The sequence below is a fragment of the Saccoglossus kowalevskii genome, chromosome 14 (assembly GCF_978046115.1).
Source record: "Saccoglossus kowalevskii chromosome 14, keSacKowa6.1, whole genome shotgun sequence".
Lineage (NCBI taxonomy): Eukaryota > Metazoa > Hemichordata > Enteropneusta > Harrimaniidae > Saccoglossus > Saccoglossus kowalevskii.
Window position 1 is genome coordinate 32,694,656 of NC_140654.1, and position 21,888 is coordinate 32,716,543.

General features: G+C 34.8%; 1 protein-coding gene across 1 annotated transcript; it reads left to right on the top strand.

Annotated features, from left to right (window-relative positions):
- The first annotated feature begins 165 nt into the window (after window positions 1–165).
- On the top strand, window positions 166–20,169 carry LOC100378733 (mannan-binding lectin serine protease 1-like). The gene is made up of 11 exons (XM_085507744.1): window positions 166–246; window positions 9,123–9,369; window positions 12,200–12,374; window positions 12,560–12,682; window positions 12,905–13,098; window positions 13,736–13,883; window positions 13,989–14,162; window positions 14,550–14,732; window positions 14,891–15,195; window positions 17,422–17,788; window positions 19,586–20,169. Exons 1-11 carry the CDS (start codon window positions 233–235, stop codon window positions 19,780–19,782), a joined length of 2,127 nt encoding a protein of 708 aa, XP_085363870.1. The 5' UTR covers window positions 166–232; the 3' UTR covers window positions 19,783–20,169.
- The last annotated feature ends 1,719 nt before the right edge of the window (window positions 20,170–21,888 follow it).

Below are 21,888 nucleotides of genomic sequence, written 5' to 3' on the forward strand. Positions count from 1 at the left end.
TAACCTCTTTAATATTATGTCAGTGTATACGTTTACAAAACGGAATACTGAAATACTAGTTATTATATTTGTACAGTTGGGATCCCCGCCGCCCACAGTATCATATGGCACAACGCGCATATCAGTGTATCACGTGATTAAGTATTATATGTTAACAGGAGAATCCCGACAGAGAACAGGAAGTTGCTGCTTGTTAATCTCCGAGTGGTGGTCGACCTGGCACGAAAAAACCATGAATATTTCGAGGTAAATTCACCCATTCTTCAATCCTGCTTCTCATCTATGTGATTGTGTTAACTAAACTTCACTAAGTAGTCTAATGTCAGTACGTCTCGTATCTACAAGGATACTGAAGTATTGGGTATAAGTGCGAAAGAAATAGTTGCGTTGGCAGTTATTCTAAGACAAGGATGTGTCGTCACTAACAGTAATATTGCATTTATGCATGGACTATGTAGACTATGATTGGTTTATAATGTCTTCCTAAACGATACTTGATTGGTAGACTTAAGTAAAGTTTGTGTGTGTAATTTCCGGGCCTTTGTTTGAGCCTCAGACCTTTCTCTTGTGGTCTGAGTTTGAGCGATGTTTGGAGTGTGTTATCATACGTTATCTTGTGATAACACTCAGCGCTAGAGAAGGTACGGGGTTAAAGGTCAAATAACTGTTCACAATTTCCTGTAAAATCACTACATAAAACGTATCTGTATCGTATTTGTGTTTTTTGGTCCTTTTACAACGGCATAATTAAGGTAGTGTGAGAGAAAAAACGGCGGTGAACTTGTAATATTACGCCGGCGTTAATACGACCATTCACAGGGTGTTGTAAGCGCCTTGATTGTTAATTTTAATTTGTCTGCCACAGTCGATTGTAATTACATGTATCTCATTCCAAAGTTGAGACTCATAATGTTTGTCGGATTTTAATACCGTGTTCTCACTAACAAAATTTACATCAACGTAAGTTGCTTTAAAGCAATTTCATAATCTTGCGTTCACACCAACAATTCTTACAAATGACGTAATTATGGCGGCCACTAGATCTACATACAGTCAGTCTTTAATTCATTATTGGGGTATTTTTGTATCCAATGAAATAACATAAATAAATGATATTTTATTTTCCTGCAAAAAAATATCAGAAAATACACAAGAGACCGTATGCAAATCTAGGGGCCATCGGATAATGCGCACAATAGCGCTAACACGTAGACATTGTTTCGTTTCTATCATAGGACTGTTGACTGTCCATATATTTATGTTTTGTTGTGTATTCTTTATTTGAGTAGTAATGGTTAACAATTCATTCAGCGTCATGACAAATGTCATAATATACACACATGTTGAAACATTGAGCCAATATCCTTTTAGCTATGTTGGAACTCAGGTTGGAACCAGTCGGTATATTTCGAGTTTAACAACATATACAGGTCAATATACGAACCTAAACAGCCTTCAAATTTGACACACATTGCGATCTGCCTACTTTGTAATAAGATAAGCCTACATACATTCAACTGAGTACTGAAATTCAGTTCAGAATGTCAATACATTTACAACATCATAACATTTGCGAATTGTCGCCGCTTTAGTCTCTACCGTATTTAAGCCCCTCTGTTCTCACTCTGACCATGGGAGATACTAACGTTATTACCTTCCATGCTCTGACGTAAATATTACATAATAGTAATATTACGCCAGTGCTGATACCTCCTTCGTGGAGGATTTGAACTCCGTCATTTACGCGTTCACATCATTTTTCCCTTACGTCGACGTAAGTTACGTCGACGTAAAGTGACACAAAACACAGATGTGAACCACGGTTACTAGTAACCGTGTGTGAACACGGTATATAAGACAGTTCAGGTTGTTATATTTACGTATAAACGTTGTTAAACTCGGACCAACATTAAGTAAAAAGGAGATTACCATCACGGTTCCAGCAAGTGTATATCATTTATGTTTATTATTATAACATTCCACGTGGCGTAGAATTGAGTCATTGTGCACATTACTAGTATTCAAATTACACATCGAAAACGCTGACGTCAACATAGATTATAAGATCCTTATAGTTTTAATTACCCGACGCAACTTACGATGACGTAACATTTTGTGCGGAGAAGGCGCACTAGAAGTATACTGTTTATAAACGCGTAAATTTACTGTGTTTATTTGTCTATTAGCCATATTACAAATATATGCAAATTTACTGTGTTTATTTGTCTATTAGTCATATTACAAATAGATGCAAATTTACTGTGTTTATTTGTCTATTAGCCATATTACAAATAGATGCAAATTTACTGTGTTTATTTGTCTATTAGCCATATTACAAATAGATGCAAATTTACTGTGTCTATTTGTCTATTAGCCATATTACAAATAGATGCAAATTTACTGTGTTTATTTGTCTATTAGCCATATTACAAATATATGCAAATTTACTGTGTCTATTTGTCTATTAGCCATATTACAAATAAATGCAAATTTACTGTGTTTATTTGTCTATTAGCCATATTACAAATAAATGCAAATTTACTGTGTTTATTTGTCTATTAGCCATATTACAAATAAATGCAAATTTACTGTGTTTATTTGTCTATTAGTCATATTACAAATAGATGCAAATTTACTGTGTTTATTTGTCTATTAGCCATATTACAAATAGATGCAAATTTACTGTGTCTATTTGTCTATTAGCCATATTACAAATATATGCAAATTTACTGTGTTTATTTGTCTATTAGCCATATTACAAATATATGCAAATTTACTGTGTCTATTTGTCTATTAGCCATATTACAAATAAATGCAAATTTACTGTGTTTATTTGTCTATTAGTCATATTACAAATAGATGCAAATTTACTGTGTTTATTTGTCTATTAGCCATATTACAAATATATGCAAATTTACTGTGTTTATTTGTCTATTAGCCATATTACAAATAAATGCAAATTTACTGTGTTTATTTGTCTATTAGTCATATTACAAATAGATGCAAATTTACTGTGTTTATTTGTCTATTAGTCATATTACAAATAGATGCAAATTTACTGTGTCTATTTGTCTATTAGCCATATTACAAATAAATGCAAATTTACTGTGTCTATTTGTCTATTAGCCATATTACAAATAGATGCAAATTTACTGTGTCTATTTGTCTATTAGCCATATTACAAATAGATGCAAATTTACTGTGTTTATTTGTCTATTAGCCATATTACAAATATATGCAAATTTACTGTGTTTATTTGTCTATTAGCCATATTACAAATAGATGCAAATTTACTGTGTTTATTTGTCTATTAGCCATATTACAAATAGATGCAAATTTACTGTGTTTATTTGTCTATTAGCCATATTACAAATATATGCAAATTTACTGTGTTTATTTGTCTATTAGCCATATTACAAATATATGCAAATTTACTGTGTTTATTTGTCTATTAGCCACATTACAAATATATGCAAATTTACTGTGTTTATTTGTCTATTAGCCATATTACAAATAGATGCAAATTTACTGTGTTTATTTGTCTATTAGCCATATTACAAATATATGCAAATTTACTGTGTTTATTTGTCTATTAGCCATATTACAAATAAATGCAAATTTACTGTGTCTATTTGTCTATTAGCCATATTACAAATAGATGCAAATTTACTGTGTTTATTTGTCTATTAGCCATATTACAAATATATGCAAATTTACTGTGTTTATTTGTCTATTAGCCATATTACAAATATATGCAAATTTACTGTGTTTATTTGTCTATTAGCCATATTACAAATATATGCAAATTTACTGTGTTTATTTGTCTATTAGCCACATTACAAATATATGCAAATTTACTGTGTTTATTTGTCTATTACCCCATATTACAAATAGATGCAAATTTACTGTGTTTATTTGTCTATTAGCCATATTACAAATATATGCAAATTTACTGTGTTTATTTGTCTATTAGCCATATTACAAATAAATGCAAATTTACTGTGTCTATTTGTCTATTAGCCATATTACAAATAGATGCAAATTTACTGTGTTTATTTGTCTATTAGCCATATTACAAATATATGCAAATTTACTGTGTTTATTTGTCTATTAGCCATATTACAAATATATGCAAATTTACTGTGTTTATTTGTCTATTAGCCATATTACAAATAGATGCAAATTTACTGTGTTTATTTGTCTATTAGCCATATTACAAATAAATGCAAATTTACTGTGTTTATTTGTCTATTAGCCATATTACAAATAGATGCCAATTTACTGTGTTTATTTGTCTATTAGCCATATTACAAATAGATGCAAATTTACTGTGTTTATTTGTCTATTAGCCATATTACAAATAAATGCAAATTTACTGTGTTTATTTGTCTATTAGCCATATTACAAATAGATGCAAATTTACTGTGTTTATTTGTCTATTAGCCATATTACAAATAAATGCAAATTTACTGTGTTTATTTGTCTATTAGCCATATTACAAATATATGCAAATTTACTGTGTTTATTTGTCTATTAGCCATATTACAAATAGATGCAAATTTACTGTGTTTATTTGTCTATTAGCCATATTACAAATAAATGCAAATTTACTGTGTTTATTTGTCTATTAGCCATATTACAAATAGATGCAAATTTACTGTGTTTATTTGTCTATTAGTCATATTACAAATAGATGCAAATTTACTGTGTCTATTTGTCTATTAGCCATATTACAAATAGATGCAAATTTACTGTGTCTATTTGTCTATTAGCCATATTACAAATAGATGCAAATTTACTGTGTTTATTTGTCTATTAGCCATATTACAAATAGATGCAAATTTACTGTGTTTATTTGTCTATTAGTCATATTACAAATAAATGCAAATTTACTGTGTTTATTTATCTATTAGTCATATTACAAATAGATGCAAATTTACTGTGTCTATTTGTCTATTAGCCATATTACAAATAGATGCAAATTTACTGTGTTTATTTGTCTATTAGCCATATTACAAATAAATGCAAATTTACTGTGTTTATTTGTCTATTAGCCATATTACAAATATATGCAAATTTACTGTGTCTATTTGTCTATTAGCCATATTACAAATAGATGCAAATTTACTGTGTCTATTTGTCTATTAGTCATATTACAAATAGATGCAAATTTACTGTGTTTATTTGTCTATTAGCCATATTACAAATAGATGCAAATTTACTGTGTTTATTTGTCTATTAGCCATATTACAAATAGATGCAAATTTACTGTGTCTATTTGTCTATTAGCCATATTACAAATATATGCAAATTTGGAAAGCTAAATTATAAAAGTGAAAGTACTAAATGTTGGCAAGATTCATATTGGACTTTCAGCACGTGCCGAAAACTGTGTTAATTCAAACAGCGGTGAGATGCCAACTGGACCCACTCAGCTCGCAGCGATATCGTATCTTCAGTTGACGACCTTTTGAAGTTTTCATAATCATCTCGACACTACATCATGAAATACAAATAATTTGCAATCTCGGAAATCAGTGTATAAGTCAGTGTATAAGTCAGTGTATAAGTCAGTGTATAAGTCGGTGTATAAGTCGGTGTTTAAGTCGGTGTTTAAGTCGGTGTATAGGTCGGTGTATAAGTCGGTGTATAAGTCGGTGTATAAGTCGGTGTATAAGTCAGTGTATAAGTCAGTGTATAAGTCAGTGTATAAGTCAGTGTATAAGTCGGTGTATAAGTCGGTGTATAAGTCAGTGTATAAGTCAGTGTATAAGTCAGTGTATAAGTCGGTGTATAAGTCGGTGTATAAGTCGGTGTTTAAGTCGGTGTTTAAGTCGGTGTATAGGTCGGTGTATAAGTCGGTGTATAAGTCGGTGTATAAGTCGGTGTATAAGTCAGTGTTTAAGTCAGTGTATAAGTCAGTGTATAAGTCAGTGTATAAGTCGGTGTATAAGTCGGTGTATAAGTCGGTGTATAAGTCGGTGTATAAGTCGGTGTATAAGTCAGTGTATAAGTCAGTGTATAAGTCAGTGTATAAGTCAGTGTTTCAGTCAGTGTATAAGTCAGTGTATAAGTCGGTGTATAAGTCGGTGTATAGGTCGGTGTATAAGTCGGTGTATAAGTCGGTGTATAAGTCGGTGTATAAGTCAGTGTATAAGTCTGTATAGGTCGGTGTATAAGTCAGTGTATAAGTCAGTGTATAAGTCAGTGTTTAAGTCAGTGTTTAAGTCAGTGTATAAGTCAGTGTATAAGTCAGTGTATAAGTCAGTGTATAAGTCAGTGTTTCAGTCAGTGTATAAGTCAGTGTATAAGTCGGTGTATATGTCGGTGTATAAGTCGGTGTATAAGTCGGTGTATAAGTCAGTGTATAAGTCAGTGTATAAGTCGGTGTATAAGTCAGTGTATAAGTCAGTGTATAAGTCAGTGTATAATTCAGTGTATAAGTCAGTGTATAAGTCAGTGTATAAGTCAGTGTATAAGTCAGTGTTTAAGTCAGTGTATAAGTCAGTGTATAAGTCAGTGTATAAGTCAGTGTTTAAGTCAGTGTATAAGTCGGTGTATATGTCGGTGTATAAGTCGGTGTATAAGTCGGTGTATAAGTCAGTGTATAAGTCAGTGTATAAGTCAGTGTATAAGTCAGTGTATAAGTCAGTGTATAAGTCAGTGTATAATTCAGTGTATAAGTCAGTGTATATGTCGGTGTATAAGTCGGTGTATAAGTCGGTGTATAAGTCGGTGTATAAGTCGGTGTATATGTCGGTCTATAAGTCGGTGTATAAGTCGGTGTATAAGTCAGTGTATAAGTCAGTGTATAAGTCAGTGTATAAGTCAGTGTATAATTCAGTGTTTGAGTCAGTGTATAAGTCAATGTATAAGTCGGTGTATAAGTCAGTGTAAAAGTCAGTGTATAAGTCGGTGTATAAGTCAGTGTATAAGTCAGTGTATAAGTCAGTGTATAAGTCAGTGTATAAGTCAGTGTTTAAGTCAGTGTATAAGTCAGTGTATAAGTCAGTGTTTAAGTCAGTGTATAAGTCAGTGTTTAAGTCAGTGTATAAGTCAGTGTATAAGTCAGTGTTTAAGTCAGTGTATAAGTCAATGTATAAGTCAGTGTATAAGTCGGTGTATAAGTCAGTGTATAAGTCAGTGTTTCAGTCGGTGTATAAGTCAGTGTATAAGTCAGTGTATAAGTCAGTGTATAAGTCAGTGTATAAGTCAGTGTATAAGTCAGTGTATAAGTCAGTGTATAAGTCAGTGTATAAGTCAGTGTATAATTCAGTGTATAAGTCAGTGTATATGTCGGTGTATAAGTCGGTGTATAAGTCGGTGTATAAGTCAGTGTATATGTCGGTGTATAAGTCGGTGTATAAGTCGGTGTATAAGTCAGTGTATAAGTCAGTGTATAAGTCAGTGTATAAGTCAGTGTTTAAGTCAGTGTATAAGTCAGTGTATAAGTCAGGTGATTTCCGTTCTTCTCAAAGAATCCAAGATGATGAGACGTACCAATGTGTGCCAAACCACAATGCATTCATTGTTATCACGTGTACAAAGCATGTTTTATTGTAGTTGAAGAATTAATAAGGAACATATCAAAATTGTTGTTTTGTTTTTGGCGCCAGTGTCGACGATAAAGTACAATGTGTCGTCTCGTGGAATTCGAGAAAAAATAATTAATACTAGTGTGTCGGTTAATATCGGATAATCGCCGTTAAAACTGCAGTGAGAGAGTATACATTAAAAAGACGGAATATAAAAACGTGATGAAACACTATTCCAGTAGCCACGTTCCAGTAGCCTCCAGTGAAGAAGGCAGGCCAACGGGTCACCAGTAATGTGTTGTTTCGCGATGGTAATTTACCTATGCAAATACAGCTAGGAGTTCTTAATTTTGTATACTTTATTTGCAATTATTTGGTTTACATCTTTTTTCCAACAATCGAGCCGAACGTTCAGACGGGCATAATTGGGTACGTGCTGGCTGACACGTACCGTGGAACTATTTTATTTGATGATGCACGTACCAAATACATTAGTCTGAATGCAGTAATAGATCCTAATTCTGATTGATATTGTAAATGACCTAAATGTATAAACTTTAACAAAATACATGTTTTGTAGTACAACTTTAGAAAGTAACGATTTGGCAAGCTGCTTACGATCTTAGATTTATCTATTTAGAATATTGTTACGAGGCCATTTTACTATTTTGGTGCGAAATTGCCACAACATATAGCGGTATAAATAACAACCTAAAGAGATAGATCTCAAAGCTATTCAAAAATGCTACAAAACAAACATATTATGTGACGTAAATGCAGTACTAACATTTGACTTGTCAAGATTCGGTTCCAGTATTTTGCAAATGATAGTTAGTCGGTCCGGGCGTGTCCCTGTGTGTATTGACAATGCCGCTGAGGGCAGTGTTAAAAACATAATCGCAACTAGGAATTTTCGCGCCCGCCGTATTAATTTATTGGATTGGAAAAGACTATACACGTTAACTACACAATATCCGTGGTATCGTGCAGTGTCCCGTTTTGGTATGTTTGCAAGAGCGTTTTACGACGTCATCATTGGTATGGCACGGGTGTGACGGTACTCGAATGCTCGCCTAACGATACTTTGGCTTGGATTTAAATAATCAATATCAACGTATATTGACAATCTGATTAAAATCCGATGTAGGTATGAGGCTCCAATTTTTTTTTTTTATATAACTCTTATTCATTATATTTATTTGTATTTTAGTTTGAATATGTCGATTTTTTTGGTTTTTCTTGCCGTTAATCAGTTCTTAGAAAATTGTGTCCCAATTTTCTAAGAACTGATTAACGGCAAGAAAAACCAAAAAAATCGACATACTCAAACTAAAATACAAATAAATATAATATAAAGGGTTATATAAAAAAAATGGAGCCACATACCTACATCGGATTTTAATCAGATTGCGTATATTGACATATATTTGATGTAAAATCTTCTGTAACGTAGTAGATTGGTTTCGCAATGTTGGCTCTTCGAGGATTCACGTCTTTATTCTAAGACAATTTTCCAGTTGGCAATGATTATTGCTATACAAATCTGTAGAATGTCTAATCATGAAATTGTTTCCCTAAATTTCACAGGAAGATTGTGATTGGTGGACTGTTTTACACCACGGCACTTCTCAGCTTATGTATTAAAGATGTGAATTGCCAAACCAATTTAGGAGGAATGGGTGGAACATTTCATTCCCCGAGCTTCCCCGGGATGTATCCGAACCACGCCGAAAATATTTGGAATATCGAAGTGGATGATGGTTATCGAATAGTGTTGTATTTCACTGAATTTGACATAGAGTTCTCCTATCAGTGTGAATACGACATGATACGAGTAAGTACCGCCCACATTTCATTCTATTTCTAGTGTGCGGCAATTATTCTCTCTTCAACTAGATATTATATAGTTATAGTCTACAGCACGTTTCAACTAAGCGTGAAACTATTCTTCGATATATGTTTTGTATTTATTTTACTTCACAATAACCGGGACGATTTCCAGGCTAGAGGACCCCACGACAATTTGTAATGTCGTAGTTGTTTTTGAATTCAGTTTGAAATAAATAGTTGTAGTTAACTATTTGCGGCATACAGACTGACAACTTTAGTCTTTCGTCAGCGTTGATGGTTGCAGTTTTTACTTTGAGAAAATCTGATAAAATATTTTGACTGTTTCTACTAGACTGATCACTGGTGATACACATTGTTGTATGTGTTCAATGAAGCAAATCATTTATCTTGTAATAATATCATTGGTAACGTATATTCCACATCCCATGGGAATACTAGACTGGGTTTCAAAACCAACTCATGGATTTTGCGCAGTCTGATAAACATTTGCAAGCCTAAAATCTTTTCAGAAAACAATATAAGCACTCTTATGAATTGGGTGCCAAACTTTTGATCAAGATCTGAAGCCAATAGAAAATCTGTTTAGTCCAAAGTTATCAAATCAAAAACAATGCAAAAATACATAAAAATCAAAACATTGTATCGATTCCACATTTTGAAAGGAAAATTGTACTCAAACATATGTATTCTGTATTTGACAAAACATTGTTATTGTTGAAGTGTATAATTTTGAAAATCAAAATTCACTGGAATTTGCCTTAGTTATCAGAACAGAATTATAGAGCTTTTATAATACTAATTAAAAAAACTCACAAAAAACAAAGATTGCAGTGTTTGAAGATGTAGATTCTCAGGAGGCAACAATACTGGTGACTTCTCTCTTCACTGGACATCAACTAACTATCAGAGGTAATTTGCAACATGGTAGTTATTCCTTACTTTTCAAATAATACAGTAGTCACACACTAAACACAATAAGGCAGGTCGTATTTGTCTCAGTAAATCATTAATCTTTGACAGACAGCTGTACAAAATACTTGGGCAAAAGCCAGCTAATATTTTCTTACATGTTTTACGAATCTAGATGAGGCATTTGTTTTTATACTAAAATATCTGAATTAAACAAATTAGACACTAATATTTTTGTAAGATATTTACATCAATCAGTGACATTCGACGGACTGCTTTCCCACTGCTGTTTCAATCCCAACACTTGTTTGTAGTCAATGCGTATTCATATTGAAACATGAAACTATGATAAATATTATAATATATAATATTATACAACAAAGGGCAATTTCACCTAAGTTCAACTATGCTTTTTTTACGTTGCTCGATCATCGTCAGATGAGGGGAAATGTATATGAGGAGAACATGTTTGTGCTTATTGTGCTCCTCCTCCTCCCTCCTTCCTCCCCCTCCTCCCCTCCTCTTTCTCCTCCTCCGCCTTCTCCTCGTTGTTGTTGTTTTTGTTGAATAACTCAAACAGTTTTTATCCGATCTCAAGTTTCAATGTTATGTTCATCGTGCTTTCCGCCCAAAAATTACCAAGTACTTTCCCTGCAAAAATGTTGGTTAGTATTTTTCCTCCGTCGCCAAAAACTAACTAATGTAAAAACATTCGCTCATGATAAAATTATATTTGCAAATATTTCATAGCAAACCATATACCTCACAAAATATATTGATCTTATGTTGTAATGTAATGTAATGTAATGTAATGTAATGTAATGTAATGTAATATTTGTCATTCAAAGAAAGGATTTACCAGTAAGCAAGTACATCGTTATGCTTAATATCTATATACTCAACAGAAACGGTTGCGCTATGTTATGTAAATGGTTCATCATTTATCATTTCACGGACCGCTATATAAAACTAACATTTTCACCTTTGACCTCAAACGTGAATGTATACCACTTCTCTCAGAAATTGTCGCCACGGAAACGATTATGAATACAAAGAAGTTGGCAGTGATCAGCAAATATTTTACCATGGCACTGCACCTTCGACGATCGACGTAAATTCTAACTCAGCACAATCTTTTTCTTTGGTATCCCCCAACACGACACACAGTACGACGAACTCGCTGAGAATTCAGTCGGCGGCAGTCGATTAACACATTCTACCGTTATTACTTCGAATTATTCAAATGGAACAGTAAAGCCCCGTGCCAGGCGACCTGGTCGTTAACCCTCATTTAATGGCGATAAAATTAAAAGAGAGAGAAAACGCCATTAAATTGTGTTACATCACTTTATCGCATTTGATGGGAAACTATGTACGATCTCTTAGTCAATTCGAATATTCCACTCACGTGTACATCACCACAAACATCTGGTTATATTGAATAATTACCAAGTACTCCGATTACCCATTACCACTTTCTATTTATTTGATATGTACGTGTGTACGTGTACGTGCGTTGTATATTTAAATTTTCGTCGACGAAATCTCCACATATACACAATTTATACATATATAAAATTTGGGGTTGCGTAGTGACCTAAAAGTCATTAAAAACGACTTTTCGAAGTTTTTTTGTAACAACTTGTCTAGAAAATAATCTCCATCGCTTGGAGTCTATTATAAACCCTACATGTCGTAAGCCTTTGATGATTTATTTTTCAGAAAACTTTCGATCCATGGTCATCGATGTGCTCATTTATATCGCTATTTTGTGATTTGCAGATTCGAGGTCATAGGTCGCAGTCATCCAATCACAATGGTGCGTTACATTAGTGGTTTATCGCTATAGAGCGGTCAACGATCGCAGTTTACTTATACGCTCTTGTCATTTTGATTTATTTGAGGTGCTTTCAGATGACCAAGAAATCGCAAGACATTGTGGGAACAAGGACTCAGTTCTTGTCACGAGTGATGACCTAACTGTGCGGTCACCTAGCAACCGTATGCGAGTAATGTTCATCTCAGATTATTCTAACGAAGAGAGATTTATTGGTTTCAAGGCTCATTACTACGCAGAGGGTGAGTATTATGGGGGGGTGGAAGGCCTATGGTGAGAAAATCAAATAAATCAAAGCAAGTTCAAGTAAGGAAAAAAAATATGTTCCGTCAATAACAAAATTCGTGAAATAAATGATTGAAGCATTGGCAAATTAAATTTATTGACAAATAAGTATACTAGTAGTAATGTCATTTTTATATTCCAGACATTGACGAATGTGCGACTGAAAATGGTGGTTGTGATCATTATTGTCATAATTACCTCAGTGGGTATTATTGTTCATGCCGTGCTGAGTATATATTGCACACTGATCAACGAACATGCAGAGGTGAGGGCGCCATAACCAATCCTGATTTCACATTGCAACTATAAGGTCACTTTCATTTTTGAATATAAATAATTTTTGCTATAAATAATTTTGGAAGATGCATTATAATGCAAAATAAATTAAAAACAAAACTCGCTTCTTAGTTCCGAGTACAGCTCCACCAAGATATCGTATCATTTGCATTGTTTACAATGTGACGTCATAGCTTTCTATTTATAATAGTTGAATGTACGGGTCACGTGTTCAATCAACTCGAAGGCATTATAGTGTCACCAGATTATCCTCTATATTACCCGAAGAGTTCCGAATGCGACTGGACAATTGATGTTGAAGATGGTTACGTCATTACTTTACATTTTGATACGTTTGACATCGAGTCTCACCCGGAAGTAAATTGTCCCTATGACTTTATTAAGGTAAGGCATTCAGATTTGATCTCATTTAAGTAATATTTCAGTTACATTACGATTTTATTACAGTAAGACTTTCAGATTCTAATACATTTTATATATACGTCATCAGCTAGTCAAATGATATATTAGTGAATTTAATACAATATATTCATGAATTAACATTATTCTAAATTTAGAAAAAGTGTTGAGATTACGTAGTTGCTGAAAAGACATGTTTTACAAATACACGTTAACAGAAGATTTCAGGTGTAGCGGTATGTCAAGGAATAATTTGTGATGTATTACGGTGGCGCTTTTGACACTGGTGAACAAGCTCAGACAATTAGTGCAACCAACCAATTAGATTTGCAAAGTCGAATTTTGGCTTCTGTTCTAATTTTCTCTAGTTTTGACTTCTGTTTTACAAAAAAATATAATTAATTGTCAATTTGTTAACGTGATCGCGAAAACTAGCGTGACTGCGGTCAGGTTAATTTTCGCGATCACGCTAGAAGGACTAAAAGAACAATTAATTAACTATTTCATTTTGTAAAACAAAAAAAAGTCCTAACTTTGCCAGTCTACCAACCGATGAGCACTGGGCGTCACGTGACACAGAAATAATTAATGTTAAATATGACATACGTATTTCCGCATACAGGTGTGGAATGGAGACGACTACATGGGGCCTTTTTGTGGCGATGTACCACCATCTGACATCGTTTCTGTTCGTAATAAAATGAAGATAATGTTTCACTCTGACTATTCTGGAAACAATGTCGGATTTAAAGCTGTATATTCAACAATCGGTAAGTATATATTATGTATAGACGGATTGGCACCCTCCCGTTTCTATATTTCTTACGTATTTAGGTGTTATATCTCCTTCACACAGTTGCATTTTTGTTTTCTAGCCCAGCCTTGTGAGACGTTATATCCACCAGTCAATGGGCAGATGAGAGGGGGTAATTTCACGTTCAAAGAAAACATCCATTTCACATGTGACACCGGCTATTACTTGGTAGGTTCACAAACACGCACGTGTAAAGACGATGGCAGCTGGACAGGAGTCAAACCACAATGCAAAGGTACATGACTGTGTTTACAAATCTTTACCACTAATAATGCCGGTTGTAATAGAAGACTGTCAATTTATTATAACTCTTAATGTGTGTTCAATTTCTATTTCTTCGGTAAACTATTCTATCTCTATCCACGTCCGATTATAGTTTGTTTCGACTAGATTTCATTAAATCTGTTCGCTCACGGCGTTCCTATATTAGGTGTCAGCGTTTGTTGAGTTACAACGAAAGGTTAATCGACTAATATGCGTTGCACATGTTCGCACTTTCCCTGCAAACGAGTGTCCGTTGAATGAGTAGAGCAAGACACTACACTCTCACATTCCACAATCCGTATACTACTGCTCACATGTAAACAAAACTCACCGCGACTTTCTTTATGTCCAACGATAGTTGTGAACTGCGGGCCACCACCAGATGTTAGTCATGGTCGCTTTGAAGTCATGGGAGACGGCTTCACGTATACCAGCGTAGTGGTTTATTACTGTGATGAATTCTATGAATTAGTCGGACCCAGTATTAGAGAGTGTGGCCCTAATGCATTATGGGATTCCGAGAATCCATTTTGTAAGCCAAGTAAGTGTAACCAAATCACGCGGGCAATATTATGCAAATTATTTGTCGCGTTGTGCTGAGTAGAATGTAGGCTCTTTTTCAATCTTATTTTTCATAATGAAAATTGGTTTTGATCACTTATATATATTGTCCATTTATTCTTCATTTTCGGGGAATAGTTTGTGGAGAGGCAAGCTTCGCTCCCCGAGATCGACCACGTGGACGTTTACTAGGAGGCCACGAAGCGAACGAAGGATCGTGGCCGTGGGTGGCATTCCTGGACATCGATGCCCCACTTCACGATATTCATGGTGGTATCTGTAGTGGGTCGCTAATTAACGAGGAGTGGATAATCACCGCGGCGCATTGTGTGACCAATAAAGGAACAAACAGAAACACATTTGGTCAACTTATTGAATCAACATCAGTCAGAGTAAGGTTAGGACTTCATCGGCAATCAGAGCCAAGTGAACACGTTATGGAGGTATGTGTGACGCAGACAATTAAAAAAAAACACATATCATATAGCATTTATTCTGTTATTGTGAATTCACTTTTATTTGTTGTCCGGACATGAAAATTTCGCAACCAGAAAAAAATCTTTAAATGAGTAGTAACTTAAGATATATCAACTATAGAATACTAGTATACCAACTATAGAATACTAGTATATCAACTATACAATACTAGTATATCAACTATACAATACTAGTATATCAACTATACAATACTAGTATATCAACTATACAATACTAGTATGTCAACTATACAATACTAGTATATCAACTATACAATACTAGTATATCAACTATACAATACTAGTATATCAACTATACAATACTAGTATGTCAACTATACAATACTAGTATATCAACTATACAATACTAGTATATCAACTATACAATACTAGTATATCAACTATACAATACTAGTATGTCAACTATACAATACTAGTATATCAACTATACAATACTAGTATATCAAATATACAATACTAGTATATCAACTATACAATACTAGTATGTCAACTATAGAATACTAGTATATCAACTATACAATACTAGTATATCAACTATACAATACTAGTATGTCAACTATACAATACTAGTATGTCAACTATACAATACTAGTATATCAACTATACAATACTAGTATATCAACTATACAATACTAGTATATCAACTATAGAATACTAGTATATCAACTATACAATACTAGTATATCAACTATAGAATACTAGTATATCAACTATAGAATACTAGTATATCAACTATACAATACTTGTATATGAACTATAGAATACTAGTATGTCAACTATAGAATACTAGTATGTCAACTATAGAATACTAATATATCAACTATAGAATACTAGTATGTCAACTATACAATACTAGTATGTCAACTATACAATACTAGTATATCAACTATACAATACTAGTATATCAACTATAGAATACTAGTATATCAACTATACAATACTAGTATATCAACTATAGAATACTAGTATATCAACTGTACAATACTAGTATGTCAACTATAGAATACTAGTATATCAACTATACAATACTAGTATGTCAACTATAGAATACTAGTATATCAACTATACAATACTAGTATATCAACTATACAATACTAGTATGTCAACTATAGAATACTAGTATATCAACTATAGAATACTAGTATATCAACTATAGAATACTAGTATATCAACTATAGAATACTAGTATATCAACTATACAATACTAGTATGTCAACTATACAATACTAGTATATCAACTATACAATACTAGTATATCAACTATACAATACTAATATATCAACTATACAATACTAGTATATCAACTATACAATACTAGTATATCAACTATACAATACTAGTATATCAACTATACAATACTAGTATATCAACTATACAATACAAAAACTCAGCCTCACGTGAGAGGTATTAAATATTTAAATATGTATGAACGTGGGAGAATGAGGTTACCCTTTGCCACAACTACCTCCAGGTAACCCTTGGGCAAGGTGTAGCACCTGTGAGCCTTGGGTGCCAACTTCCACATAACAAGTTTGGTTGATGTCAGTAAGGGCATACGGTCGTAAAACTCCTGCACAAACAGATCCGCACAGGTGGAAAAATTTTCATGTAAATATGTAGATATTAGTTTCAGTTGTGCTTAGCATTTGGCAGGGGGGATCGTAACCTCTTGTGGTGTGACTGGCCTGCCAACGGGGTGCTAAGGATTTCATTGGAAAATTTATCAGTTACATCCGTTAATGCAATTTCCTTTTACATACCCGTAAATCAAAAATCACAATACTAGTATATCAACTATACAATACTAGTATATCAACTATACAATACTAGTATATCAACTATACAATACTAGTATATAAAGTATACAATACTAGTATATCAATTGCATATTCCATTTTTATCAGAATCATTGCCACATATTATAAGATATGTTATAACATTTTGTGAGATGCTTTTGACCAAGCCGCGTCATAATGGACAAGGCTTTTGTTGGTGGGGACTAGCTTCTTCAGATGGTGCTATGTATAGCAATTAATTTAGCGGGGAACGACAACGGTTAACATATTATAGAAATCACTTTAACTGTGGAAACATATTTAAGTACAGTTATGTGTATTTTAAATTACTTGAATGACAAAAAAAACCTAACTGTTATCTTGTTTCTGTCTGTAGAGAAGGGTATCAGAGATTATTCGTCATTCAAGTTACAATCCCGTGACCTTTGACAATGACATTGCGCTGTTACACGTGAGCGAACCAGTCCAATTCAGTGAATATGTTCGACCTGTTTGTCTCCCGCCAACTGACCTAATAACCACATCGGAATTTGGTATGGAATTTGAAGATGAAATTCCCCGTCCCCCACCGGACGAGATGGCTATCATTCTGGGCTGGGGGCTAACGTCCAACGGAGGTAGTCGCGCTGACAGTCTGTTAGAGGCCTACGTTCCAATAGTCGAGCAAGAAATATGCCGAGATGTGTATGCCCCAAATGGCTGGGATATAACGGCAAGCATGTTGTGTGCAGGGTATGAAGAAGGTAGGTGATTGGTACGCCAAGACAAACTGCATTAAAATCAACTAAATTTTCTGTTACGATAACCGACCTTACAATCACAGTAATCAGATTTCATTTCAGCCCACATATAATTAAAATCAACGTTTCCCGTGATGCCTGCCCCTACCCCTAGGGAGATGTATGTCTCTCAATGCCCACACCCTACTTAACGCCCAAAACACCGACAGATAATTCAAACATTAATTGGCCTGGAGCGTCCACACACATTCATAAAATGAAATTTCACGATGACACAATAAGTGGTTCGCTAATTTGGGCTCGTTTTTACATTCTATATTATATATACGGAAAGTAATGTTTTCTCATGGTGTCAACTTTTTAAGGCCTGTAGTATATTTTTAACTTCAGTTTGAAATATATCATAGTATGAGATATTCCTTTTATTGGGGAATCTGTGTGCTAGATAAGTGTGCAATCAGAATTGACCCTGTAGCTTTTCTTGCATACTTCATTGAAATTCAAAACTATAATCTGGCAATAACTGCAAGGTACTATAAATATAAAGATACTAATGTCATTTACTGGTTTTGGATCTCCTACCTCTAGGTCTAAGTACGATAAAATGATATATATGGGAGACAGAACAGATTGGGAAAATGGAATCTGCCACACTTGTCAACAATTATAAAAATATGCGTATTTCCCGTTTACATCGTGTTTACGTTTATTTATCGGATTATATTTCTCAACATTAGTATCCGCGTTAATATGTACTGTAAACAAATGAAATGATAAATAGGAATGTACAAATGTGAAATCATTTTGGAAACCTTTCCGTGTTGGGTGATATAACAATAAAACAGACAATATTGTAAAACTGTGACTCTTAGTTCTCCAGGAAAATTCAATCTACTTGGTAACCAATAGATTTTATTCATTTCTCTATAAAGCAATACGGCACCGACCCTATGATTGCTTACAAATCGTAAACAAAAACATTGAAACAAACATAAATGAATCAGTAGTAGTAGTAACTTGTATTCAGTAGTGGTAATCACGCGATTAGCTGATCGCATAATCAGTCTGCCATGCACGCCTTTAAAGCGCGGTAGTCGTCGCGCTGCGCATGTGCGAGATATATGGGTCGCATATAAACAAAGATGGCGTCTTTGACTGTTGCGCAGATCAACGAGTACAAATTGACACGTTTCCAAGCTTTAATTAGGTAATTTTCATGTGATTGGAAGGTATCGAAGGAGTCACCGACGGTAATCAGTGCAAGTCGTGCCCAGGTTAAATCTCATACTTGTTATTTCCATTTGAAGAGCGCATTGGATTGTGGGGAAATTAATGTTTATCAACACAAATGTCGAACATGCGCAGCGCGACGACTACCGCGCTTTAAGTTTTGCTGTAGAGTTTGGAATGATGTATTTACGAATACCGAAAGGAGGAGGAGGAAAGAAGGTGGCAGCGAGGAGTTACCTCAGCTAACTGTTTGGATGAATAAAGCTGGACTATCTGTAATGAACTAATGTGCATGTTTTTGGGGTTAGACCCTGTATCTGTCCGTGCGAGTGTTATGTGCCAAGCGAGTCAAAGTTCCCTGAACACAGCGCACAGTTCGCAACAGTAGAATATGACGTCATATCTACGTCATGTGTCAATGTCCTCGAGGACACAGCATCTCAAATCCATCTGTGTCGTTCGGTAGCACCGCTTTATTCAAAGAAGAATAAGAAAAAAAGAAAATTTACATGTTCATTGCTGTAACATCGAAATTAATTTTTAATTTATTGTTTTTCTTTGTATGACCAGGTGGGAGAGACGCGTGCAGAGGCGACAGTGGTGGCCCTCTTTTGTTCGAAGACCCGAACACCCTTCAGTACTTCGTTTACGGACTGGTCTCATGGGGGCGCCCTGGAGAATGTGCCTCGCCAGACTCCTATGGCGTATACGCACGTGTTAGTGGTCATTTATATTGGATCAAAGACGAAACTGCAATTCATCGATAATTAACTTAACATTTAAACGTACGTGTTGATGTTAACAACATGTGCGATTTGTGCCAGGAAAAACCGATCCAGATTGTGGCCACTTTGACAAATGTTACATCACTGGAAGCAACTGATTTATTTATGGTTTTTCTAATGTAAAACATATTTTCATAATCATTTGTAATATTTTTCTAAATTTATGGGCACAGTCCGTATATATTGCATGACTCAATTATTGTGTCCAAGACGTTTGTATAACAACTATTTTGCGTAACTATACATATACTTTGTTGACAACGAAACAAACTGTTCCTGATCGAACTGAAACGCATAAAACGCCAGTTCGTGAGACTTTATATTTCAATGGTTTGATACAAAAATAAAATAGAATATTGACGAAAAGTACTTGATTGAAATCCAAGTGCCTTATAATATAAAACTTTTTTGTTTCACACACTTCATCAGAAACCCTTTAAATCCGTTCAGAGAAATTTTGTCATGTGACCTTTGTTTTGGTGCATAATTCCTAACTGTTATTCTGCCTATTTATACATACTGACATATCTATTAACCTACTTTTCTGCATTCCTAAACACATTACTCGTCTATATGGCTTTCTGTTCATTCAGAACACTCTTCATTAATCAGGCTACTTTCCTGAACCTTTGGTTGTGCATGGATGGATGGGACCATAACATTGTCCGACTTTCCTTCTAGTCCAGGGTAATGTTCTACGCACATATACCGGTACCATTGCCAGACTTTCCTTCTAGTCCAGCGTAATGTCGTGCCTACACATACCATTGCCGGACTTTCCTTCTAGTCCAGAATAATGTTCGACCTACACATACCATTGCCAGACTTTCCTTCTAGTCCAGGATAATGTTCTGCCAACATATACAATTGCCAGACTTTCCTTCTAGTCCAGGGTAATGTTCTGCCTACATATACCATTGCCATACTTTCCTTCTAGTCCAGGGTAATGTTCTGCCTACACATACCATTGCCAAACTGTCTTTCTAGTCCAGGGTAATGTTCTGCCTACACATAACATTGCCAGACTTTCCTTCTAGTCCAGGGTAAAGTTCTGCCTACATATATCATTGCCAGACTTTCCATCTAGTCCAGGGTAATGTTCTACCAACACACAGCATTGCCAGACTTTCCTTCTGGCTCAGGGTAATGTTCTGCCAACATATACCATTGTCAGACTTTCCTTCTAGTCCAGGGTTATGTTCTGTCTGCACATATCATTGCCAGACTTTCCCTCTGGCTCAGGGTAATGTTCGACCTACACATACCATTGCCAGACTTTCCTTCTAGTCCAGGGTAATGTTCTGCCTACACATACCATTGCCAAACTGTCTTTCTAGTCCAGGGTAATGTTCTGCCTACACATAACATTGCCAGACTTTCCTTCTAGTCCAGGGTAAAGTTCTGCCTACATATATCATTGCCAGACTTTCCATCTAGTCCAGGGTAATGTTCTACCAACACACAGCATTGCCAGACTTTCCTTCTGGCTCAGGGTAATGTTCTGCCAACATATACCATTGTCAGACTTTCCTTCTAGTCCAGGGTTATGTTCTGCCTACATATACCATTGTCATACTTTCCTTCTAGTCTAGGGTAATGTTCTGTCAACACATACCATTGCCAGACTTTCCTTCCGGCTCAGGGTAATGTTCTGCCTACACATAACATTGCCAGACTTTCCTTCTAGTCCAGGGTAATGTTCTGCGTAAACATACCGTTGCCAGACTTTCCTTCTAGTCCAGGGTAATGTTCTGTCAACACATACCATTGCCAGACTTTCCTTCTGGCTCTGGGTAATGTTCTGCCTACACATAACATTGCCAGACTTTCCTTCTAGTCCAGGGTAATGTTCTGCCTACACATACCATTGCCAGACTTTCCTTCTAGTCCTGGGTAATGTTCTACCTACACATAACATTGCCAGACTTTCCTTCTAGTCCAGGGCAATGTTCTGCCAACACACACCATTGCCAGACTTTCCTTCTAGTCCAGGGTAATGTTCTGCCAACACATAACATTGCCAGACTTTCCTTCTAGTCCAGGGTAATGATCTGCCTACACATACCATTGCCAGACTCTCCTTCTAGT

Excerpts from the sequence above, each read along its gene's own strand:
- LOC100378733 (XM_085507744.1), top strand. Across the intron at positions 13,884-13,988 it reads AGCTGTATATTCAACAATCG|CCCAGCCTTGTGAGACGTTA; the intron begins GTAAGTATATAT and ends TTTGTTTTCTAG. Across the intron at positions 17,789-19,585 it reads GTGTGCAGGGTATGAAGAAG|GTGGGAGAGACGCGTGCAGA; the intron begins GTAGGTGATTGG and ends TTGTATGACCAG.